At 50.7% G+C, this 25328-nt stretch overlaps 1 protein-coding gene across 7 annotated transcripts in view; it reads right to left on the bottom strand.

Moving 5' to 3' along the window:
* Nucleotides 1–21070, bottom strand: part of LOC114587655 (semaphorin-3F-like) — a 33091-nt gene extending 12021 nt beyond the window's left edge. For 2 of the 7 annotated variants that reach the window (XM_028712243.2, XM_077921124.1), the window contains exons 1-12: nt 18922–19538; nt 18403–18540; nt 9650–9810; nt 9248–9310; nt 8592–8711; nt 7552–7645; nt 6776–6895; nt 5888–6027; nt 2022–2136; nt 956–1025; nt 693–837; nt 203–425 (exon numbers count right to left, since the gene is read on the bottom strand). In XM_028712243.2, coding sequence (XP_028568076.2) covers nt 203–425; nt 693–837; nt 956–1025; nt 2022–2136; nt 5888–6027; nt 6776–6895; nt 7552–7645; nt 8592–8711; nt 9248–9310; nt 9650–9810; nt 18403–18540; nt 18922–19375 — 1843 coding nt within the window. In that variant the 5' untranslated portion in view covers nt 19376–19538. Of the gene's footprint in view, nt 1–202; nt 426–692; nt 838–955; nt 1026–2021; nt 2137–5887; nt 6028–6775; nt 6896–7551; nt 7646–8591; nt 8712–9247; nt 9311–9649; nt 9811–18402; nt 18541–18921; nt 19539–19966; nt 20098–20210; nt 20333–20582; nt 20820–20958 lie in introns of those variants that run through there. The other 5 variants (XM_028712237.2, XM_028712241.2, XM_028712242.2 and 2 more) reach the window with 5 other exon arrangements.
* Nucleotides 21071–25328: the final 4258 nt, after the last annotated feature.

The following is a 25328-nucleotide window of genomic DNA, read 5'->3' as shown; positions in this document are numbered from 1 at the left end:
ACAGCTGGGAATTCAGTGGTATTCAATATGCACTTGAAGCACCTATTAGCACCTTTAACAAGAACAGGTCAAGAGGGGAGTTTTCTAGGTGACTTCCACCACAGCCTGACTGATGGGGGTGGTGGGGAAGGCTGAAGAGTGACAATGTCAGAAAGCATCCCTAGCTAAGCACTCGCCAGCAACTATAGCACCCATTACTTACCTGTCCCAAGAAAGAGAACCTCGTAGCGCCCGTCCACTGCATCCACTAGGTCCACGGCCAAGGTGGTGAAGCTGTAAGGCACATTGGTCCTCACAAGCAGGGGGCGGCGCTGCAGTGGGTAAACAGCATTGTACATCAGAGGGTGGGCACGCACAAACGTCACCAGCTCATCCGAAAATTCGCGTGTGGAGCGAAGTCCTGGGGTGAAGGTTCCTCCTGGGCACTGAGAAAGAGAGCCAGGTAGTAGAGTCAGAGTCTTGGCCAGGGTGGGGGGAACTGGAGGGCTCCAGCTTTCCCCACCCTACCCTGCTAATCTTCTTTGTACCCATAATGCAAAGGAAACACACAATTGAGTGTAAAGCAGGAGAGGGGGTAAATATAAGGAAGAAATTGCAAGGAGCTTAGGGAAGGAGAAAAGGGAGGCAGACAGTGAAATCCAGGCGCTGAGGGGAATAACACATTAGGGGAGGGAGAGGCCTTGGTGACTCACAGCTCCAGGGCGAGGGTAGGGCACCCGTCCCGTGTAAGGGCCCCACTGGTAGTTGTGTCCCTCCTTGTGGGCAAAGGGCCCATTGAAGACTGTGCGAATGTCGGCCATGGAGTAAACGCAGACTGCAGAGCCACGGAACACGGTCCTGGAGGAAGGGAGAAGGGAGGAAGGGGCATGCCACCTGTGTGAGGCCCCAGGCCTGCTGAGCAGGCTAAGCCCCAAGACTGAAGCCCAGCTGTCCCCCCCACGGGGCGTTCACTCACCCCAATGAGGAGAACACCCCGTAGACCAGAGGGTGCTTCTCATCCTGAGTCGGCAGCAGGAAAACGTCACCTGGAAGAGGGAAACAAAGAGGCAGAGCTTCTTGAGGGAGGTGGGTAGGTTGTGCGTGCAAGATTGCCAGTCCCCATCTAGCCTATGGCCAACCCCCTGCATCAGGTGTGACAACTTGAATAAAATATTTGCGGGGGGGGGGGGAGGTAAGCTCTGCCCTGCATAATCAATCACAAGATTCACACACACCATTTGAATGGCAATGCTCATCTACTTTAGGGGGGCAGCCCCCTCAAATATTTTTTGGGGAGCCAAATAGACCTCAGCCCCTAGAAGTTGGTGCCTATACCTTGCATGCATCTCTCAATTACATCTGTGCTGTGGGGAGAGACTGAAGGAACTGGCAGCGAACAAATGGCATGGCAAGGGGTTGGATTAGATGATCCCCAGATTCCTTCCAACTGTCCAATTCTATGATTCTATGAACACACATAGAAATCCAAGGGTTCCTTCCAGAGGGTCATAGGAATGGATCAACTCCATAGAAATAGGTTGCTTACATTGGAGATGGGATTGATGGGAGTTGGGAATCCACAGGATCCCCATCCTTGGCTACACAGTGAATTTAGGGAGATCTACAAATGGCCAAACGAAGAAAAGCATTGTTCATCCCAATGGCCACTGGAATACACAGGGCTGGGATCTTCCAACTTGACCTGGAATGCTAAGAACAACAAGCATCTTGACAGATGTCTTTTGGAATGGCCTCAAGAACCCCTTGAAGTTGGCAGAGCCAAGATATTTCAATGGCCACTCTCTGGTTACGCCTGGCTTTAAGTCATTCAAGCTAATTCTTTCTCCAGAGCTAAGGGTGCAATTCTGTCTCCTGTGTCTCAACCCTCTTACAGTCACCTGCAATCACAGAGACAATCACGAAGCCTCAGGTTTCTGCACCAAGGGTGGAACCTGAAATCCTTATGGCCTTAACCTCCCCATGCCAACATAAATCATTTCTGCCCCACCAAAACAAAATCCCTCTCCAAAACAGCAGCTCACGGAGCTCATCAAAGAAAGTCTCCACGCCGTCCTCTCCAATCACCGAGCAGACAAGCCGAGCTTTAAGGAAAGTCGTCCACTTGTTCACCAAAGAGCGCTGCCCGCCATCATCGTTCTGAAAAGGGAAATGTACAAGGGTCTGTCAGCCAACCCCCACAGTGGCCAAAGCGAATCACATGCTTGGTCTCTGAGTGCACAGCTTTTCTTGCAGAAATAGACAGCATGTAGAGCCCAGTCTGGATTAGGATATTGGGGGGGGGGGGGCCTTTCGTTCTCCCCCGCCACCAGTATGCTCCCATTCTGGAAAAGAGGGTGATGTACTTGCAATCTGCATTGGGTCAGGGGGAAGCTTTCATTCACCCTTGAAGAACAATAGATTCAGCAGCCACCTCTGGGCTGGAAGATGAAGAAAGCCATTGTTTGTACTGGGACCTCTCGCCTTAACACCAACATGCAAGCAAGAATCAGAAAGCTTTTTTAAAAAATTGGAACATGGAGGGCATGGAATAGGAAGTGGTAGGAAAGTTTTATCACAGAGGAGCAGAGAAAGCCAAACAGAGACCCTAGGATTTGGAGCTCTAAGAGCAGCAGGAGACTCTTAGTTGATTCAATTAGGGGGTGGATCAAAATTCTCTAACCCAGGGATGAGCAGGCTTCAGGCTTGAAATATTTAACTGTATCTTTTTTTTAACCAAAGCATCAAGGTCCACCCATCAGAGCAGTGTGCAAAATAGTGGCTGGTGGGTGGGGAGGGGGAACACAGAAATAAGGAACAGGGTACCCTCTGATCACATCAGAAACCTTTGCTGATCCGCTGCAAATCAGCCAGAGACCTATCAACAGAGCTTGGTCTTTCTGTCTACCCCTGCTCTAACTCTTTTTCAGCAATAGCACTGTTACCCATAGAGAAGACAGTTGGGTCAGCACTAATTCCCAGGAGAGAGCTCTTCACCATCAACTTTAATTGTGTGACCTGAATTTGCTGGTATCTGATGGAGTCCCACCCCCTGGAAGTGGCACCGTTTCAAGATCTACACAGTTAAAGATTCAGGATCTATGGTGGACCTTGGAAAGTGAAGGACTCTCCTTCCTTGGAGGTTTTTAAACAAAGGGTGGATGGCCATCTGTCAGGGATGCTTTAGCTGCGATTCCTGCATTGCAGGAGATTGAACTAGATTGTCCTTGGTCCCAACAATTCTATGGGCCCCACCACCCACTCACAGAAGACTCTGGAAAAACTTAGAGGTTACAAAAAGAAAGCACATGGGTCTGGCCCACTTTTCTTTGAACCATATCTTGATTATTGTTTGTACATGTTTGCTTATGAAATGAAAAATAAGGAATAAAAGTTTAAAAATAAAAATGAACTGGCCAAAGGGACAACAGTAAGTGTCAGGGAACTGCCATCGGAAGGACAGGAGGTGGAAAGGCTCACTGAGGTTGAGAGAGACGTAGCAGCTGAAGAGGGAACCAGTAGGGGGAGAGAAGGAACTCCAAGGGAAAGTGAGTCGGAGGGATGGCTCAGAGACGCTTCCAGCGAAAACAGTGGGGAGGTCTCAGGACCTCCTATAGGGACACCCACTCCTCGCCGGAAACTGTCACGCAGAGAGTCCAGAAGAGGTGTTTCCGTTAAGGAGCTTTTATGTTGGAAGAGATTCCGAAAGCAACCACTTTCGGACTCTGCTAGCGACTGACGCAGCCATGCCGGAGGGGCTCTGTCACAGGCAGAGGTTTGAGAACCTGATCAAACTCTGAGGGACTTGCATTTTACGCACAAGCAGCTCATTATCCCATCACAGTAAGTAAAAGGGATGCCAGGAAACCGGGACTTATGTTCACATGTGGTGGGGGTGTAAATATGTACAGTTTTGGGGGCAAAGGGTGTTTAAGGAAATAACAGAAATCACTGGGTAAAAGCTGACTGAAAGTCCAAAGGTAGCATTATTATCAATTTACGACGGGGTGGAAAGTTCGCAGGCTATGAAGGACTTGCTCACAAATTCATTGACAGCTGCACAAGTCATTATAGCTAGGAAGTGGAAGAGGCAAGCAGAATATAAAATGGAAGAATGGTATAAAGAGGTTCGGGATAAATTTATTAATGATTTATTTATTTATTTATGATAAATTAACATGTGCTATTAAGGTAAGACGGGGAATATGCAAGAGAAATGATTTTGAGGAGATATTGAAGGTGTTTGTAGATTTTTTACTGTTAAAATGGAAAGGGGTCAAACCATCGCAAGAGAGGTGTTGAAATTTTGGGAAGTTGGATGGCTACAATGGAATGGTCTTGTGGCTGGGGTGCACATTTTTATTCTTTATTTATTATTATTACTTTGTCAAAATAAAAAATATAATTATTTTTTCAAAAACAGAAAGGATTTGGGGTAACCTGTTCAGGCATCCTTTATTATGTGCTGCTGGGCAAATCATTAGGCTAAGTAAAACAGGTTCCCCCCACGCTGGGTAGGGTTCTGTACTTAATGTAATTGAGAGCATTTCAGACCTGAACAACAGTTTGAACTCTCATGAATATTCCGTAACTCAGAATCTAGTGGCTCTTCCCTAATCACATGACAGGGTTTCAATGGCCATGTGTTCAGTTGTCAGGGAAATTCAAAATATTAATCACACCCAATCTACCAGGAAGTTCCCTGCACAAGCCACAATGAAAGGATAAGGGAATCTGGGCTCTTTTCCAAGCTCCCATGAATTTCAATAGGGATTTTGCAAGAAAACATTTGAGTTGGTTGTGGTCACAACTTGTGCACAACGAAGACCAGAATGGCTGTGCATATACCTACACCTTCCACAGGCTTGCTATGGTGCGCAGCTGGCACAGGACCAGTGTGCTTGCTTGCGTGTCTGCATCTCTGTATGCTTGTGGGAATGCAGAGAGATAGGCACAGAGTAATGTGGAAGTGGGGAGCGTTCCTGTTCAGGGTTCCAGCCCGCCAATAGTGCTCTCTTCCACAACACACCATCCCCCAACAACAACAGACACCAAGTGTTCATTGGGCTGCTAGCTTTTCTGTGTTGGTTTCTTCATTGCCGCACAAACACATGCCCAGCCAAAGATAGCTTGCACTTCTGTAAACTCTGAGGTTCTCCCAGGCGTGCTGACACCTCCCTTTTATTCCTCAGTTGCCTAATTTGGTGCTATAATCCTGCTGACACTCACCAGCAGAGTTCACTAGCTGAAAGGGAGTGATATGGCCCAAAGCAGATCCCTGCTGGAACAGACCAATGACAGCTCTAGTCCATTATTCTGTTCCTTGGGGAGTTTACAAACAAGGCATCAGTCAGCTCTTGCTAGATTTCCCCAACAGAGAAATCTGTATGGATTTCTCTGCCATACTGCCTCTGAATTCCTATAGTACAGTACAGCATTGTCTGGTTATTAAATCCAACACACTGTAGTCAACTAATTCATCCTGTTAGTGTGTGGATTACTACTAGCACAACAGGACTCCCTCCCCATCTCCTCCCCCTGCATGTGCCCCAAAATTTGCTCCAGAGGGTTGGAGGAACCCTAGAAGAAATTTAGATGGTATGCAAAGGTAGGATGGGGGGAAGTCCCATTGAGCAAGCAGTAATCCTAAGGCTAGTGGGACCTTGACTTAGCTACACTTAAGGCAACCCAGAATTTGGAACCCTTTTCTAGGATCTCCAGGTGCAATTTTAGCTCTGCAGCACATGGCAGGAGGGGGGACACAGCCATCGCCACCAGCAAAACACACGCTCACACACCCCTCAGGCGGCAGCCCCCGGCCTGCTCCATCTTTCTCAGCCCGGTTCCCCATGCCTCAAGCCAAAACTCAACCGTGTGGGTGGGTGTCTCCCCCACTCCAAGCGTCGCTCACCAGGCAAACCCGTCCCACCCGAGCGAGCACAGCAGGCCCCACGGCACCCTCAAGCGCTTTCTCACGGAAAAAGAAGTAGAGCTTGTCATCGTTGTGGTCGGAGCTGTCGGGGATGACTCGGGCGTGGAGGAAGACAGGGTCTGGTGGGAGGGGAGAAAGTGCCGTTACCTTGGTCCGCCCCTAGGCAGCACAAGCAAACACTTTAGCTCAGTGGCTGCCAACCTTTGGGGGCAAGCGTGCCACAACAAGCCAAGTACAAAAGCTAGGAAATTTAAAGCACTTTAGTCCAGGCTTCCTCAGCCTTGGCCCTCCAGATGTTTTGAGACTACAATTCCCATCATCCCTGACCACTGGTCCTGCTAGCTAGGGATCATGGGAGTTGTAGGCCAAAAACATCTGGAGGGCCGAGGTTGAGAAAGCCTGCTTTAGCCTGTACTACAACACATATTCTTATGCATTGGAAAGAAAATGTTCATTTTTTCATAGGGTGGGTTGAGTTGGATCTGTCCTTTTGCATGATGAGCATTCAGATTCATAGTCTGCTCTCTGTGCACTCAGTTTTAATGTTTTTTTTAATGCCACGAATCACTTTAACTCACTTTTGTGAAAAAAGTGACAAACACAAATAATAATGAGGATGAGGACGGGCGTCAGTCTGCTGAGCTGAGCGACAGGCAGCAGCCTAACAGAGGAGAAGCAGGCAGGGCTGCAGGTTTCACCTCTATGGTATTGCCAAGTTCAAGGCTCTCCAGGTGTGCCGCAACGCGCACCCTGCTACCTGTGCCACTCACGCCACAGGAGGTGAGCCATAATTCTCTCCATTATCCACAGTCTGCTATCCCAGCACTCATCCCCACCCTCTTCTGGCTACCTCCATCAGCCTCATACCATAGAGCCAGCGGGAATCATGTTGCTCAGTGCGCACAGCCGGTCGAGGCCCCATCGTGCGGAACACAGCAGCATCAGTGCCCATGAAATCCACATGAACTCCAGCATACAGTGTGTTATCTGGGGAGAGGAGAACGGTGGAAGAGGCACATGACAGCATTAGTCGAATAGGAACAGAGACACATGTAGACATATAGCCGATGCAAACCTGAAGGAAAGGGAACTGGGTACAAGAGCGTAGACCTTTGGTCTATCTGCTCCAGTATTGTCTGCTTTAACTGAGAAACAGGAATCCAGAACATTAGGCATGGGTCTCCTAACCCTGTTTTTGAATCTCCTTTCAATTGTGGTTAAACATGGGACCTTATACTTCCAAAGTATGTGCTCTGAAACTAAGTCATGGCCCCTCAGTGGAAAATATCTTCTTGGCCTGCAACATCCTCAGCAGCTTCTTGTTCCCTGCCAATCAGCTGTTTAGTGCTAACTGGCTGCTTAGCTAATGCAGCATGTCTAGTAAATGCAAGAGAAAGACAAGTCATCAAACAGTGGTGGCTGTAAACACACAATAACATGGTCTCTGGCTCAGTTGGGCAACCTGTGGCCATTTATATGCTGACAAGCAAGATGGATCACACTCATCTAGAGCTCTCTTGTAAGAAAAACAAGAGTTAAAAGACAAATACATGTATATGCACAACACTACTGGTACTTCATAGAGATAACTGGTAGCAGGGTCGCATCCAGGAACACGTGCAAACTCACTCAAAGTCACTTACTGACAAGCACAGCCATGCTGTGCTGCCGGGGGTCATATGGGCACTTGCCCTTCCCTGGCTCCAGTGAACGAGGCACCATGCGGAAAAGGTACTCCTTTGAAGGGATGAAAAAAGAAGAGAGCATGAATATGAGCACGGAAACCTACCTTGAACACCTAACCTAAAGCCCAGCTCATTTCCAAAACTGTGGAGGGACAAAATCCCACTCTTGACCTGCTCTCCTTTTCAGAAGTACCCTCTCTCTTCAGAAGCTCACACAGGTAACTGCCTTAAACCAAGGCTGTGTACTCACTAAAGCACATTTGTAGAACATTCTTGCCCTCAAAGAATTCTGGGCACTGTAGTTCACCCCTCACAGAGTTACAACGCTTAACAATCTGAGCAAACTATAGAACCCAGAATGTTTTTTAGCGGTATAGGATGTATGTAGCGTACATTTGTCCAGCGTACTATTGGTCCCTCTAACTTGGAAGGCTTTAAAAGAGAATCAGATAAATTCATGGCAGAGATGGCTATCAATGGCTCTTGGCTATGTTCTGTCTCCACAGCTGGAGGCATCAATGTTTCTCAACTCCAGTGGCAGGAAACTACGGGAAGGGATGGTGCTCTTGTGTTCAAATCCCGCTTGCAGGTTTGCCACAAGCATCTGGTTGGCCACTGGGAGAACAGGAAGGGGGACTAGATGGGTCATGTGCCTGATCCAACAGGCTCTTCTTATGTTCTAACTCACTATGGTCAACAACAGGGAAACCTGTGGGTCTCTAGATGTTGTTGGCTGCCAACACCCACCAGTCTCACCCATGTCCAATGATCAGGGATCATAAGAGCTGTAGCCCAGCAGTATCTGTGGGGCCATAGGTTGCCCACACCTGAGTTACATTGACTGGCAGTGGCACTCCAGGGTTTCCGACTGGGATCCTTAGCAACTCTGCCTGGAGATGCCAAGGACTGAACCTGGGCCTTTGGGCATTCAAATCATGTCTCTACCACTGAGCAGTGGCTCTCCTCCCAGCGGGAAGCAATCCAGCTTCTCTGCTTACTTCAGAGCGCCAGCCACGGTTGACGAGGGCACAGACTGGGTGGTAGGCCCCTGTTCCACACACGTACAGGTGAGTGCGGTTCAATGGCTGCATAAGCCGGATGTAGTTGAAACATTCGCCCTGGAGGGTAAAGAGGAAAGAGGGCATGAGCTGGCAGACATCCTCCTGGCAGCCAGAAGTTGGCTCAAACTCCAATTTCTCACCCTGTCCCTTCCCCAAAAAATAAAGAGGAAGGGGAGCTGACTTCTGGTGGGGGGCATTGCTATGCAGGATCAATGGATAGCAAAGATGATGTCATGGAGGTAACAGCTTTGGTTTTTTTTTTGTAATATTGTTCTTAGAAGTACAAAGAAAACCCAGGAGGTCCAGGGGGTATTGCCTGAAGGCACATCATCTTGCTGAAGGTAAGCGAGTCTGGGCCTGGGAACCACACGCATGCCACTTCAGGTTCCACAATGGAAGAAAAGCGGGATATAAATGTAAGAAACTAAAATAAGGAATCAGATGGATTCAGGGACAGCCCGGAGCCATAGCCGCACTGGCAAATGGTCTTTCCACAGGGATTTGGGGCATTTAGACCAAAAAATCCACTAGCGGTTGTGAGGTGATACCCAGGGTGATAATAAGAGAGCGGTGGAGCAGCAACTACAACTCACCCTCTGCCCCTTCCCTGCCAGGCGACACTCATTCTGGTGGCTGGGAAGTGCTGGCCAATGAATCTGTGCAGAGAGAGACAGAGAGAGAGATGAACAGGATGGGGATTGGCTTTGAGAGACTAGAGGTATTTCTCCCTCCATGCCAGGCCTTCACGCACTTGCAGTTAGCTGCCTTCTGAAGCTTGGCCAAGAATCCAGGGTGCCCATCTCCCTGGCTTCCTCTGCTCCAGCCTATCCCATGTTCTTCTTCACCTCCTCCCATGTTACCCCCACCAACCGAACCCAGCCTTTTCTGGACGCATCCAGCGGACCACAGCCCAACCCCATAAATGCTGGGCAATGTGGCCCCTTTCGTTCTGACCCAGCGCGGCTCTCCTTGAGGCCCTCTGCAGCAGGGCTTACAATGAGCGGCTCCTTGTTGATATTGTGAAGATCCAAGGCCACCAGGAAGTCTCGTGCCCCCAGGTAGAGCCGCTCCTGGTCTTGGTCCATCAGCAGGATCCGATAATCGCTTGTGTTGAAGGAGAAGCTGAAGGGGCGGGCAGTGCGTGTCTCCAGCAGTTCTGGGGAGAGACATCCTCGGAGTCAAGGGTCAGTCCCACAAGCCAGCCCACTCCCTCAGTCCACTGGCCTCCAAAAGGAGCGTAAGTCTCAAGCGTCCTCATCCCCCTTCTTTCTTGCTGCCTTCCCCATAGAATGGGCAGCAGCGGGAGCAAGCTAATCTATGTGATCCCTGGTCTGGGCTCAGGCCGAGCTGAGCTGAGCTCAGGGGGTATTTTGGTCCCATGAAGTGGCTAAGGCGGAGCCGACGTGGGTGGTGGGGGGAGGGCGCTCAGCGGCTGGTACAGCAAAGAGCCTAAATCCCCCAGCAATCCCCCTGGCCACATTCCAGAGGCGAAGATCAGAGAGTGGCCTGGTGAGCTTCCCACCTGCGGTGACCTTGGGGATGTGGCCAGAGGACAATCAGCCTCTTTGCCCAGCTACTTTCTGCAGCCAAGTCTGGGCAAGAATTCAGAGACCAGGGACAGAAATTGGCCTAATCCCTGTGGACAAGTGGACAGAAGAGCAGATTTCCGGGGAGCTCAGAGAGGGAGACAGGTGGGGAGCGGGGAGGGAAAGGAGCCTGAGTGGGATGAGGAATTGAGAGCCAATTAAGATGAAAGGAACAAAAGTAAGTGCAGGAGCAGGACTCCAGGGCCCTCTCCACTGTTCCTTCTGCTCCAATTCAGCCGACTGACTGAGTCTGAACGCCGGAGACAGAACCCCGGGAACCTGGTGGAATTCCCCAAGCATTAACACATGGCAGGTGGGAGACTATCATTCCCCACCCTGCAATAAATGTCAGGCAGCCCCATGGCAGGATGCCCAGGGCAGGGTGTGTCACGCATACCCAGATCTGATGTATACAATGACCATTATATAACACTGTGCTGGGGACCCCTTTCAGGGATATACACACAACCAAGCAATACTGGATTATTTCTTAGGCATTATAAGCAGCAACTTGAGAGGGTATGGGAGAGTTTTTCAGTCATAAAGAAGGTGGCGGCGGTAAACTTGTGACCCTCTGGATGTTGTTGGACTCCCAGTATCCTTTGCCTTTGGCCATTCTGGCTGGAGCTGATGGGAGTTGGAGGCCAACAGTATCTGGAGAGTCACACACTCCCCACCTGTGCCATATGAAAACAGAATGTTATATAATTACCAGTGGGAAACTGTCAGTTATGATAATTAATTACTAGGTGTTAGGTGAAGGTACAACTTCCCTGATTTTCTCCTCTGACAGGAAGGGGAGAAATGCCACAGGGTGCTCTTGCCATACCAGCAGCAGTTTGGGAGGCTGTCTATATGGGTCCCCAGAGACTTTGGAGAAAGAATGTGTTTATGACGTTTACAAGGGATAAATCTGGAATCTCTCTGGAAATAACATGCTGTTGTTTTTTCTGTCTGGGGAAATTCATGTGGTGATTCTGTTTCTGGGTAAACAAAGGCATAGTTGCTAAGGAACACAAATCTGCAAGGAAAAGGACCTTCTGGGGCTCTGAAAACCCCTCACATCTTCTCTCCTTGATTGGGCCCACCAGTGGCAATGGATGGTGTTTTAGATGTGTCTCCACCACAACAATACACAGAATACTTTGGAAGCTGCCCCACATTTGCACAGCCAAGGTGGAGGGAGACTTCTACCAGCCAAAAACCAAACAAATAAAAAACAGGCATCATTTCCTGTATTCACACAACAGGCATTTGGGCAACTTTGTCAGGAGCGTGCAGGAAGACTCCCTGAAATGCATATCCAGACCAGAGATGTGCCACTAATAAGAGCCTGGCTAGATCAGACCAGAGGCCATCTAGACCAGCATTCTGTGGTCACAGTGGCCACCCACAGGTCTCTGAGAAGCCCACACACCAAATACGAGTGCAATAGCTCTCTCTCCTGCTGTTGTCCTGCAAAGACTGGAGCTCAGAGCACATAGCTGCTATCATGACGAGTAGTCATTGCTAGCCTTATCCGCCATGAATGTGTCTAATCTCCTTTTCAAAGCCGTCTAAATTGGTGGCTGTCACCACATCCTGTGGAAGCAAATATCATAGTTTGAGTATGTGCTGTGGGAAGAAGTACTTTCTTTTGTCCATTTTCACACAGAGAAGGTATTAAAAACTGTCACCAGGCATTTATTAGAACCAGGTGGGGTATCCTCTTGCAAGGAACCAGGTTTGGGGTTAGTGTTTGGAGGAAATCAGTTGGGGCATGAAATGTGGGAGGCAGTTATGGACTGACAGTTGGGATGGTGATCAAATATTGTCGGTTGACAGTGGAGGGGGGAGAGGATGAAGGGTAGAGGGGATTAGCTGAGTGGGAATGGGTTTAGGAGATTACTGGTTCTAATTGCATTCATCCCAGACTTCAGCTGACTGAATTTATTTTCATTGTTCCTCAAATAAAGCACTTGGTTGTTAGCCCTGGATAACTGTCGGTGAAAAACATGTTTAAATGGTTTGAACACCTACCCCAATACACCTATTCACTATCTGACCGTGGGGTCATGGTGGATAGCTCAATTAAGACATCGTGAAAACAGCATGGAAAAGTTGCCGCCGCTGCCCCGCCCCCCCAAAAAAAATTCCATGCTAGGAACCATTAGGAAAGGAATTTGAAAGAAAACTGTCGATATCATTATGCCATTATACAAATCTTTGGTGCAACAGCACTTTAAATACTGTGTGGAGTTCTGGTGGTCTCACCTCAAAAAAGAATATGGTGGAACTAGGAGAGGTTCAGAAAAGGGCCACCAAACTGATCAGGGAGATGGAGCAAGTCCCTGTGAGGAACAGTGGCAACATATGTGGCCCTTGAGTTTAGAATAAAGGCAAGTAAGAGAATACAGTGGTACCTCGGGTTAAGAACTTAATTCGTTCTGGAGGTCTGTTCTTAACCTGAGGTACCACTTTAGCTAATGGGGCCTCCCGCTGCCACCGCACGAGTTCTGTTCTCATCCTGAAGCAAAGTTCTTAACCCAAGGTAAAGTGGTACCTCTGGATACGAGTGGGATCCGTTCCGGAACCCTGTTCACATCCTGAAGTAAACGTAAGATGTGACTGTGCGTCTGTGCGTGCCACATTTCACCACTTCCGTGCACGTACGTGACATCATTTTGAGTGTCTGCGCATGCGTGAGCGGCGAAACCCGGAAGTAACACGCTTCATTACTTCCGGGTCGCTGCGGAGCGCAACCCGAAAATACTTAAATTGAAGCTACTTCAACCTGAGGTATGACTGTACTATTTCTGGGTTAGCGGAGTCTGTAACCTGAAGCGTCTGTAACCCGAGGTACCACTGTACATGGCAGAGGTGTATAAAATTTAGCATGGCATAAGGAGAAAGTGAACAGAGAAAAGTTTTTCTCTCACACATAACGCTAGAACTTGGGGACACCCAATGAAGCTGAATGTTCAAAGATTCAGGGTGGGCAAAAGGAAGTTCTTCTTCACACAGCTGAGCCATGGAATCCACTCCAACAAGATGCAGTGATGGTCATCAGCAACCTGGATGGCTTCTAAGAGGATGAGGCAGATTCATGGAGGAGACGGCTATGAGCAGCTACGAGCCACCAAGGCGATGTTCTACCTCCACAGTCAGAGGCAGGATGCTCCTGAAATGCCAATGGGTGGGAATCACAAGTGGGGAGAGTGCCTTTGCTCTCAGGTCCTGCTTTGAGGCTTCCCATAGACATCTGCTTAGCCACTGTGGGAAGAGGATGCTGGACTAGTTGGGTCTATGTTCTTTCCCCAATAAAACTGCCTTGACACTTCCTGCATCTACATACTACTGTTAGCACAGCAAGACTACAACACTTTTGGAAAGCCATGAACTTTAACAAGCCTCTGGAAGTCAGCACGAGTGGCAAATGACCCTTGCAATAGAACTTGATGTCCCCTCTGCCCCAAGCCCACTGGGTGGCCTCACTGGTTCTACTTTATATCACTAAAAAATAAAATGTTGTTACATGCCTTGGCACAGGGTAGACAATCAGTTGGACATGACCTTCCCACATTGTGCAACAGCAGGAGAACCCACCATATCAAAGGCACACACAAGCAGAACCCGCTTTGTAAAGGTGCATGGGCTCTTCATGCGGCAGACGTGTTGAACAGCCACAAAGAACATTGCGCCCCCAGCACAGATCTTTGCCACACCCTGGCCAAGCCCACAGTGCAATCTAGGCTGCAGCAACCAAGCGGCTTCAGTTCACAAAGAGCAACTGCACAACACTCTTCTCCCCACACTGTTCCCAAATAGCAATGCCCAGCCATACTTCCACTGCACACCCTCCTGCCTTCATGAAACATAAGCTGGCCAGGCTCCACATGACTCCCCAAGGCTGCAATCCACGACATGTGTCCTCACCACATACAGTCCTACGGGTGCACACAGACACAGGCAAACACACGTGTCTATGCATGTGTGCATTCATGCGCACGCGCACACACACACTGGGCAGAGTGGTGTTCAGGGCTTTGCCTTTTATAGGCAGGATTGCTGCTGCCAAAAGGAATGAATTGTCCTTTGGCCAAGGATGTTTCTCTCTCGCTCTCTTGCACACACATGCACACCCATCCACTTCAAGGGCTGGGCTAGCACCAAATGCCTTAGCTGAAGGAAAGGAGGGGGAAAGGGCTGCAAAGAGGACAGAGGGTTGGGTGCCCGTAATGGGGGTTGTGGCACGCACTCCCCCAGCTATTAAACGATCTCCTCTCTGCCCCAATCTCTCTCACTTCCCCTTCCCAACAATGTGCTTTGAAAAGGGGAATCCATCCAAGTGTGTTCCAGCCTCTTCTCTGTATGGCATGCTGGGTATTTTAAGCCCTTCTGGGAAATCCTTTCCCCCTGTGACTGGCAAGTAACCAGATCCCGGAATCCCCGAGAACAGAGAGTGTAGGGGGAACCCAGCAAGGTCACAGGAGATGTATTTGGGGATGGGGGGAGGGCAGCAGCAGAAGCCAACATGACAGCAGAGGACCCACACATACAATGGCATGCGTTTGTGCAACTGGGGGGGAAAATACACCTGTAGTAAGGCACTTTCCACAGTAAGAACACAGTCTAGGCGATTTTCCTGCCTTCTGGCAGTATCTCAGCATGCAAGGGCATGCCTTGAAGGTGACGCTTGTGCCAAATTCGCAGGTGTCATTGGCACATGAATTGACATGATTTGCTGCATAGGACGCCGTCAGGGAGAGAAACCCACACAAGCAGACTTGGCCCTGAGCACATTGACTGCATGGCCCACTCATGCTGTCCTACACAGGGCACAAAATGCTGCTTAAAGGTAAAGGTAAAGGTACCCCTGCCCATATGGGCCAGTCTTGCCAGACTCTGGGGTTGTGCGCCCATCTCACTCAAGAGGCCGGGGGCCAGCGCTGTCCGGAGACACTTCCGGGTCACGTGGCCAGCGTGACAAGCTGCATCTGGCGAGCCAGCGCAGCACACACGGAAACGCCATTTACCTTCCTGCTAGAAAGCGGTCCCTATTTATCTACTTGCACCCAGGGGTGCTTTCGAACTGCTAGGTTGGCAGGCGCTGGGACCGAGCAACGGGAGCGCACCCCGCCGCGGGGATTCGAACCGCCGACCTTTCGATCAGCAAGCCCTAGGCGCTGAGGGTTTTACCCACAGCGCCACCCGGGTCCCTGTCAAAATGCTGCTTATATACATACAACTCATGGCAACCATTGTGGGAATGTGTTCACCTTTGCTTATGTGTGAATGGCTTTATAGTTCACATGTATAGTTGACGATCTCTGTCCAAAGATCTGCTTGTGGCTAAACGTTCCCATTTAAGTGTAACCAACTGCTCGCACACTTGCCAGTACATGAAAAGGTGTTGCTTATTGTGAGACTACACACATACAGCTGCCGGAATAAGGCTGCATGATTATGTGGTGCCTATGGAACTTATTGCCACATGGTGGTGCGGCTGCTACAATGAACAAAAGCAATTTTTAAAAAAATCACAATTAGATGAATGTAAGGAAAACAGACTTTGCTGGTGGCTTCTAGGCATAATAGCCAAAAATGCAGTCACCATAAAGGAAAGCAGCATCTCTCTGGCTACCACATCAGAAGGCTTAACAATGAGGGATGGACATGGGCATCAGACTGTGCTTGCAAATCTCTCTGAGGATTCTGGTTGGCTGCTGTTGCCAGAATTCCTAGCCAAAAAAATCCAGGCCATCGGTCAGATACCAACAAACAAATTTCCTGATCTGACAGGAGATCTTTTCCTGTTGCCCCGTGGAGGGACCCACTGCACAAGCATAAACATAGGTAGAAAGGGGTACCTATTTTCTAGAACAGGAACGTCCAACTCCCAATAGACTGCAATCTACTCACAGTATATAGAAAAACTGGCAGTGATCTACCCATTGCCATTGGATGGACCAAAGTTGTTGAGCTTTTTTGGGAAAGGCAAAGTTATTGAGCCACTGTTGTTTCCCCCCCTTTTTCGGGGGGGGGGGAGGAGATCACTGAGGGGCCAAAGATCTACCAGGATCTACCAGGTACACCCCACGATCTACCTGTTGGACATGCCTGCTCTAGAACACCTTACTGTGGTTCTCAAAAAGGAGCATCCATGCTTCCTTGCGTCAACCAACTTTCGAGATGAGAAATGTGGCATTGTTCTTTACGAGCCTCATCCGCATGCAAAAATGGCATCTTCATGTCCTCCTCCACTTGCAGACGGGCAGATATCAACATTTATAGTCCACCTTTGTTTGAGCAGCTCACGGCAGCACACATGGAGATTATCCCATTATATCCTCACAGTCTCCCTGTGAGGTGGGCTAAGAGCAGAGATAGTGACTGGCCCAACATCATGCAGGAAGTTTTAGAGCCAATTGTATATCTCTCTAGCCCAAGTGGCCCTGCATCATGCTAGAGCTGTGAAATGATTGCCTACATTTTACACACACAACCCAAAGCCCTTGCCTACCAGTGTCACAAGCACCTGTGAATCTGCCCCTGTTTTTCTTCTTTCCTTTCACGTCACTGCTTACTCACATACAACCTGCCCTCTGACTGATCAGCACACAACCTCCTCCTCCTCAATGAATGGCTATGACTTCAAACAATTCCAAGGAGCTTGGAGTACAAACACAACAAGTGAACGTTATAGAGAAAGCCACGTGTGGAGATCCTCAAGATGAACTCAAGTGCAAATTCAAGGAGTGAAAGATCTCTCTCCCCAAACACCCCCTCCACCAGGCTGATAGCTGTCAACGTTTCCCTTTTTTAAAGGGAAATTCCCTTATTCTGAATAGGACTCCTCGCAAGAAAAGGGAAAAGTTGGCAGCTATGACCAGGCTCCTGCACAGTAATACTGCACTATTATTATTAGTAGGGCTGAAAGGTTTAGCCAATTAGTGAGACTGAGCAATTCAAAATCTTGTAGATATAAGTGGGCAGCAGATTTAAAATAATACACTAGCTTTTACCCATGCACATATTTTTGAATTCACAGGCAGCAACCACATTCAGATGAGAGGAATCACCCCCCTCCAACTTTCTCCCAAGGAGGGAAAGCCTCTTCTGGGGTGGGCACTTTCTGTGGGACACCCACATGCACCCACTATGTAAGAATGCTACACTCCTGCCTCAGAACTGTAGTTTTATTCATATGCAAACCAATGCAGATACAGTCAGTTGCTCAATTGATTAAAAATCTTGCATGGCTTAATCAGCTTACCGGTTTCTTTCACCAGCTGACAGCCCTAACTATCCTGATCCTTTGGTGCTGCCTGCTGCCATGAGAACCCCATATTAGGTTGGTTGACAGAAGCAAACATACACATTTTAGTATGGAAAGACAGTGTTGTGTAATGGTTAGTGTTGGATTAAGGAGAAATTGATTAAAATCTCTGCCTGGCTGTGAAGTTCACTGATTGTCTAGTCATTACCTCTTTACCTCACAGGGTTGTTGAGAGGATAAAAAGGAGGGGAACCAGAACTGTGTGCAATGCATTGCCTTGAACCTCCAGACAGGATATCAATAAAATGAAAAATAAATGCAATGGGCTGTAGCCAACTAAGTTCTACTCAAAGTAGACCCATTGAAATTAATGGATCCAAGTTAGTAATGTCCATCAATTTAAGCAGGTCTATTCTGAGCAGGACTAACACTGGATACAACGCAATGAAAATCACACCCCCCTCCATAACAGTTCTCAGTTCTAAGCTGTGTTCCTTCCCAGAGTTGCCCCAGTACCAGAGCCGGCACTATCATTAGACCAACCAGGCAGCTGCCTCAGGTGCAGACCTCTGAGGGGCACGATTTTATACAGATTAGTTTTGGTTACATCTTATAAATTCCTGATAATGCTTTACTTTTATATTTTGAAGAATCTTATGTCTACAAGACATGTGTTTCTGAAGAGTGAAGTTATCAATTTGGGAGGCGGGATGATGCCGGGTGCACTTAGCCTTGCCCAGGGGGCAAAACAGCCCGGCCCCAGCACTGGCCAGTGGTGCCACACCTCCCGTTTCCCTTCCGTGCCCACCTGGAAGGCGACGCCCACGCGGCCTTGTCCTCCTCCGCCCCCAGCCCTGAGCCTCACCTGAGCCCCGCTGAGCCGCCCTCTTCTTCTTCTTCTTACCTTTGTAGGTTAGGTAGACCCGGGGGGCGCCGGCCAGGCTGCTCTGGCCCAGACAGTAGCAGCAGCAGCGGAGCAGCAGCGCCAGCAGCAGCAGAGGGGGTGCCCAGGGCGCCATGGCCGAGGGAGTCCTCGGGACACCTGGGGCGGGAAGAGAGAGAGAGAGAGAGAGACCTGGAGGCGCGCCCTCCTTCGGCCGGGCTCTGGGGCACCTGGCGAGGGGCGCGGGCGAGGGCTAGGCGCGCCCCCCTGGGCGCTTGGCGGGGAGAGGCCTAGAGGGCGCCAGATCAAAGGCGCTGCCTCGCCCGGCCCCCCCGGCGCCCGGCCAAGGCGCTGTAACCCGAGCGGGGCCGCGGCTCCTGGGCACTTCAAAGGCTCGCTCTCCCTCTGCCCGCCTGGCCTGCGCGCTCCCCCCTCCTGCCCTCAGGCCAGCGGCACTTTGAAGTTGGGGGACGCGGGCTGGGACTCCCCAAATGGGGGGCTGGATCCCAGCCCACCGCACCCCCCAAAAAAACCCTCTACCTGATTGGACGGCTCCTGGACCCCGGGAAATGGCGCCCCCTGCCGGCGCCCCGCCCGGAGCCCTCCCTTGCCTTGGGCCGGCCCCCTTCATTCTGGAGAGGGCACCGATGTGGCGGCGGCGGCGGCCTCCTGACGCCATCACTCTCAGCCCAAGGGGGCAGGAACGGCAGCAATCCCTCCCCGAGCCCCTTTGGCCGGGCTCTAATCTTCCCCATGCCACACAACAGGTGCCAGGGGACAATGCCAGCAGCACCCCCTCCGCGCGCCCCTCCGTGCCAGCGGGGCTCGGGCTGGGCGCTTTGATCCGCCTGCCAGCCCCGTCCCTTCGGCTCTCCCCGCCCGTGCGCGCCGCGCCTCTGCCCTGTCCCGTCCCTAGTTCCGCCGACGTGCTGCAACCTGTCGCCTCCATACCTGAGCCAGGTGCAGCTACGCGAAGCAGGGCCTGCTGGGACATGGAGTCCCCAATGGCCCCAGGGGCCAGAGGGGCTTGGCTCACCCCCCCCCCTAAGTCGAGGGCCCGTGCTTTGCATGTTGGGCCACATCTCTCGCTCTCTCCCTCGACACGCAAGAACTCCGTGTCCCCCTCGGGTGCCAGACTCAGGTCCGCGCCCCCCCCCCCCCCCGCGCCCAGGTCCGCCACACTTTTGCTTTGAACAGGACAGAAGCCTCCCGTTATTTGCTGCCTGGCCCTCGCCCCAGAAGCGGCTGCATCTCCGACCAAAGCTGCAACCCCAGCGCGCGCTTTCCCGGGAGCGAGTCCGACTCAAGCGCCCGCGGAAACGTCTTTTGGGTAAACGCGCGCAGAGCCAAAGCGAGAAGCGAAGTAGAAGCGGCGCAAAGTGTGCGGCCCCCCCCCCCCCCCAGCTTTAGAGGAAAAATAAAGAACAGGAGGGGAGAGGAGGACTGTTGCAAGCGAGGATTGCAGGGGAGGTTGGTGGGGTGGCAATCTGTTCCTGGGACGCGGAAGGAAGCCCCGGGGCGAAGGAGCAGGATCGTGGCAAGGGCTGCGGGGTCTCCGGCAAGGCAAGGCGCCGAGGCCACTCACCGCCCCTCGCCCGCGCTGCTCCCGGTTCCCGACCAGCGCGGCGGCTCAGAGCCCGCGGGCGCGTCCCCTGGCCGGCGCGCACGAAACTTTCTCGGGGGTGCTGTTCCTCCGGAGGGGAGCCGCTCGCCGCGAAGGGAAGAGGCGCATCGCTGCCCGCCGCCTCCCCAGCCGCGGTGCCCTGGCTTTTGTCACTCTGCGGGGGGAAAGGGAAGCGGCTGCGCGTCGCCCCGCCGGGCAAACCCACCGCGCGAATCGGCGTGCAAGTTCCTGCTCTGCCTCCTGGAGCCCCAGCAGCGGAGCCGCCTCTCCCGGGACGGGCGGGACGCCTTAACCCCTTCGCTGCTCCCGGAGCCGAAGAGGGAAGCGCTGCCGAGGAGCGCGGGCGGCGTGGCGCCCCCTCCTTCCCCGAGCAGGAGGGACTCCGAGCAGATGGGCGGTGGGGGGGGGGGGACCTTCCCCAGCTGGGGGTCTCAGCCCTGCGCCCGTGTCTCTGATGCCTCCTTGCCTTCTATGGGGCGCTCCTCCAAATCTGCCCCATAGCCCGGGGGGGGGGGGGAGAGAATCTGGCTCCAGGAGCAAAGTCCGGAGTCCGGAGGAGCTGAGCGAGGTCTTTTACCTGCGCCAGGATCGTGTGTCACAACAGCCCCCTCTCGTGCCAGGCGGGCCCAGGAGGCTCCGGGGCGCGCTCCTCGGGAGCGGTTTGCATCCTGCCAGCCGCGCCTTTGGCCTCTCCCCAGCGAGGAGGAGGGCGGCACCTGCAGGAGGCCAGGAGAGGGGGGTCCCTGGCAGCCGAGCCGGAGAAGGCGGCGTGCGAGGTGCTGGAAGGAGCCCGGGGCAGATCCGGCTGGAGGAGGAGAGGCGAGAGAGACGCCTTGACAGGTGGGCAGGCCACCCCCCTCCAGACTCCAGCTCTTTCCCACCAGCGCACCCTTCGCACCGGGCGACCCACCTGATCGAGCTCCTCTTAAAAGACAGGATGGCGCCAGGCTTACTTTGGCATCTAGCGGAGATGGGATGGGGCAGCTCTTGCGCAACAGAGCCCAGGATGTAGCTTCCAGGAGTGCAGCTCACAGGAGCACCGCGGCACATCTCTTGCCTCCTTCAAAAGGCGCAGAATGGAAGAAAGTCTCTTTCTCCAACCTCCCCCCCCCCTGATGCATTTCTACTCTTTATGACCCAGTGGGTTTTGAGAAAGTGGGGCTGTCAGGAAAGGACAGCAGTCTGAGCCCCCAGCGCGCCGCAGGGCTGACTCACCGCATTTTGAAGTTAGCGAAATAATATACTTTATTGTCCAATGTTTGCCCTGTAAGACCATTTAGTGTGGCCCAAACATACCACTGTTCTGAGGTTGCTTTCCTGAGCTTTGGACCACATCTTACATACAAGGCATAGCGAGCCCAAGATCCAGCCCTGAAAGTTTGCTCTAATGATGCCTCCAGGGTCTTCGCTGGTGAGGCAGTTGCTTCGTTTCCTTTGCTACAGTACAGGAGAAACACTGAACTCTAAACGAAAGACCCCCAAAGGCAAAGGCCTGTAAATATAGTCAACCACAGGCACTACAAAACTATGTAAAAAACATGAGTCAGTAAACTGTAAAAGAAACACAGCACACATGATTTATACCAAATATGGTCTTGTGTTGTGCAGGGATGGGGAACTGGTGCCCCCCCCAGATGTTGGTGAACCATCACTCCCACCACCTCTGGTTATTACCTGTCTGAGGCTGATGGGAGATGGCGTCTCACTCTGACAACATTGAGGGCTACAGATTCCCATTATATTTTCACAAAGTATGTCATTGTGAACCTTGGTCTATGACAGTGCAAAAGGGAGACCTAGCAGCTTGCTCATTTCATTAGCCTATTGATGAGGATGCATAATTTAAACATTGCACATCACATTCTCATGTAATAATACTTTATTGAGCTAATCCTTAAAGAGTACTGATTTATTGGGTACCAGATAGTGCCCATGAACATGAGCCTTCTAGATTGAATTGACCAATATGAGTCATGTAGTTCTTCAGTTTGGGTGCAACCTTCCAGCCCATGTGAATCCACAGAATCCTTTAATTTTTACAAAATGACTTGGTGGTGGCCTGGGGGGTGGGGAAGGCGTGGTTGGCCATCTAACAGAATATTGTTGCAACCCCTAGCTAGAATCAGAAATAGTCAGCAGGTTCCTTGCCTCCTTGTGGGAGACACCTAAAGGCTGCATAGGAAAAATATTCTTCAACCAGGTCGTTGGCCATTAAGCAGTCTTTGGCCTTTTAAATATTTGTGGGGTGGGGGTATATTGTTGTTGTTGTTGTTGTTGTTGTTAGCATTTTGTGTTTTATGTTGTAAACTGCCTTGTGATCTTTGGATAAAGTGTGGTATTTAAATTTGGATGAAATGTGGTATATAAATTTAATTAATTAATAGGGAGGGAAGAGCCATAATTCAGGGGCAGAGCACACTGGTCCCAACTTTAATCTCTAGTTAAAATTATTCAGGTGGTTGGAAAGACCACTTTCTGCCTGAGACCTGGTGAGCTGCTTCCGGTCAGAGGAAGCAAGCAATACTGGGCTTGATGGATAAACAGTCCTAGTATATATAACATATTTATTTTTTGAGAGACTCTGTAGATCAGTGCTGGAACACAGATTCAATTCCTGGCATCTCCAGCAGCAGGTCTGGGAAAGACCCGTTTGAGATCCTGGAAATCTGATGCCAGTCACAGCAAAACAATACGGAGCGATATGGACCAGAGGTCTGACTCAGTCTAAAGCAGCTTCCGATGTTCTTCATACGACCTTCTCCCCAGGAAGGCTCAGTATAAACTGACCTTGAGAAGGAAAAAAAATACTCCGTTCAAAGGCACAGGAAGCCAACACCCTTCTTGTATTAAGAAAATATCACGCCAGAAGATAATATGTGTGAGTGATTATAGTTGTGCATTGTATATTTGGAAGGATTTCAAATGTCTTGTGTACATTTGGCTTCTGAATGACCATTCTCACTACCTTCCTTCCTTCTGCTTAAGCAACCTTCTATTTCAACCACAAATGTAAAAAACAGGTGGGAAAGGCAAAGAAAGATGGGAACATGCTCACTTATAAGGTTGCCCTTCAAAAATAAAAATGGAAAAACAGTACTGCAACACAGTTGGGAAAATCCAGTTCTCTTCCCTGTGCTAAAGAGTTCCCCTCCCCCACCCCATGCCCAGATTTCCCAGACTAGTGCAAATGCCTCTTTTCATGCTACAGCCTTATTGTTAGGAATTGCTGCCCAAGCATGAGCTATTCCTGTCCCCCTCCCCATCCTGTGTGCATGCCACACACAGCAGGAATGGTTCCCACGGTTCCTGGTCGCCCCCCCCCCCCCAACCTCATGGAAGGGGGCTGCAGGGGAGGGCATTGCTAAAGGGAGAGGGAAGAGGATGTGTTGATAGAGATGAGAGAGAAATGAGCCTGATTAGGGGAGGAGGGTTTGATTATTCCCATTGCCAGCAGGTGCCAGCGGAAGGAGTTCCATGGGGATGGGGGTGCCTAGCAACGCTCTCTGAAGCGCAAACTGGGCGGAGGCAGATGGGACCTGAAAAACCAGCCAAGGAATGGGGGGAACCTACATGCCCCCTAGAGGAGTTTAGGTCCCAGGTCAAATTCTTTGGGCCAGGAAATCTATTGCAATCCACAACAGAGGCAAATCTCAGAGAGAAAAACAACTTGGGCATCCATTCTCGCCCTTCATAGAAGCACTCTCCAACCTTCGCTTTCGACCCTTGCCAGTAGATTTGCAAGGGAGTTTGGCCTGTTATTGGAAAAGCCAGAAAGAGACTTCTAGACCTTGTCTACATTGTGTTCAGGCTAACCATTATGTGGGCCAAATACAGATCTACACTTAAGGTCTCCTCATTGTCCCGACTGCGGGCTGGGAGAGGATAGAGGTGAAGTTGAAAACCTGTAAATGTAGAAGGTCTCTGATGAGATTTTATAGATTCTCTCTCAGCTATAGATATAGGTAAAGGGACCCCTGACCCTTAGGTCCAGTCATGGCTGACTCTGGGGTTGCGGCGCTCATCTCGCTTTATTAGCCGAGGGAGCTGGTGTACAGCTTCTGGGTCATGCGGCCAGCATGACTAAGCCACTTCTGGTGAACCACAGCAGCACACGGAAACGCCGTTTACCTTCCCGCCGGAGCGGTACCTATTTATCTACTTGAACTTTGGTGTGCTTTCGAACTGCTAGGTTGGCAGGAGCAGGGACCGAGCAACGGGAGCTCACCCCGATTCGAACCGCCAACCTTCTGATTGGCAAGTCCTAGGCTCTGTGGTTTAACCCACAGCACCACCCGCGTCCCCAGCTATATCTATACTGTACATTTAAAGTACATATAAAGCACACGGTTTCCTTCAAAGAATCTTGGGAAATGTAGTTTGTTAAGGGTGTTGGAGATAAATTCTTCAGGGATAGCCATGTGCTTTAAATGTTTGGTGTAGATGTGACTTTTGTCTGTCACCCAGTTAATTATACTGTGAAGGCAACCCTTGACACAGTGGATCTGGTGGAGTTAGGGCAGAGGCCAGGACTGAGAATCAGAACTCCTGGATTCTGTCACTTGCACACTCCAAATATGGTAGCTATGCCTAATGTATGCAGAAGACACTATTTTGCACCTTTCCTGAGAAGAACTTGGTACATGTTTTTGGCTCCTGCATAAAGTGGAAAGCAGAAGATGAGGGTGTCTGTGAGAACAGGGCACTTCCAGACGGCTGATAATTTTGCAGGTGGGAATCAGTTGCATACTGGGAAATTCAGGCCATGCAGTTAAGATGGATTTGGTGCTCAGGCTTAAAAAATAATAAAGAATGAGAGTAACAGGGAAATACACTGGGAAATGTGGGATAACAATTGCTTAATGGTGACATTCACAACATACATTTTATGCACCATTATACCACAGGGGGACGCGGGTGGCGCTGTGGGTAAAAGCCTCAGCGCCTAGGGCTTGCCGATCGAAAGGTCGGCGGTTCGAATCCCCGCGGCGGGGTGCGCTCCCGTTGCTCGGTCCCAGCGCCTGCCAACCTAGCAGTTCGAAAGCACCCCCAGGTGCAAGTAGATAAATAGGGACCGCTTACCAGCGGGAAGGTAAATGGCGTTCCGTGTGCTGCGTTGGCTCGCCAGATGCAGCTTGTCACGCTGGCCACGTGACCCGGAAGTGTCTCCGGACAGCGCTGGCTCCCGGCCTCTTGAGTGAGATGAGCGCACAACCCTAGAGTCTGGCAAGACTGGCCCGTACGGGCAGGGGTACCTTTGCCTTTACCTTATACCACTTTAAGAGCCACGGCTTCTCCCAAAGAATAGTGGGAACTGTAGTTTGTT

This window comes from Podarcis muralis, chromosome 17 (assembly GCF_964188315.1).
Source record: "Podarcis muralis chromosome 17, rPodMur119.hap1.1, whole genome shotgun sequence".
In the NCBI taxonomy this organism is placed as follows: Eukaryota; Metazoa; Chordata; class Lepidosauria; order Squamata; family Lacertidae; genus Podarcis; species Podarcis muralis.
The sequence above is the reverse complement of the archived record's forward strand: the minus strand, read 5'-3'. Positions and strand labels throughout refer to the sequence as shown.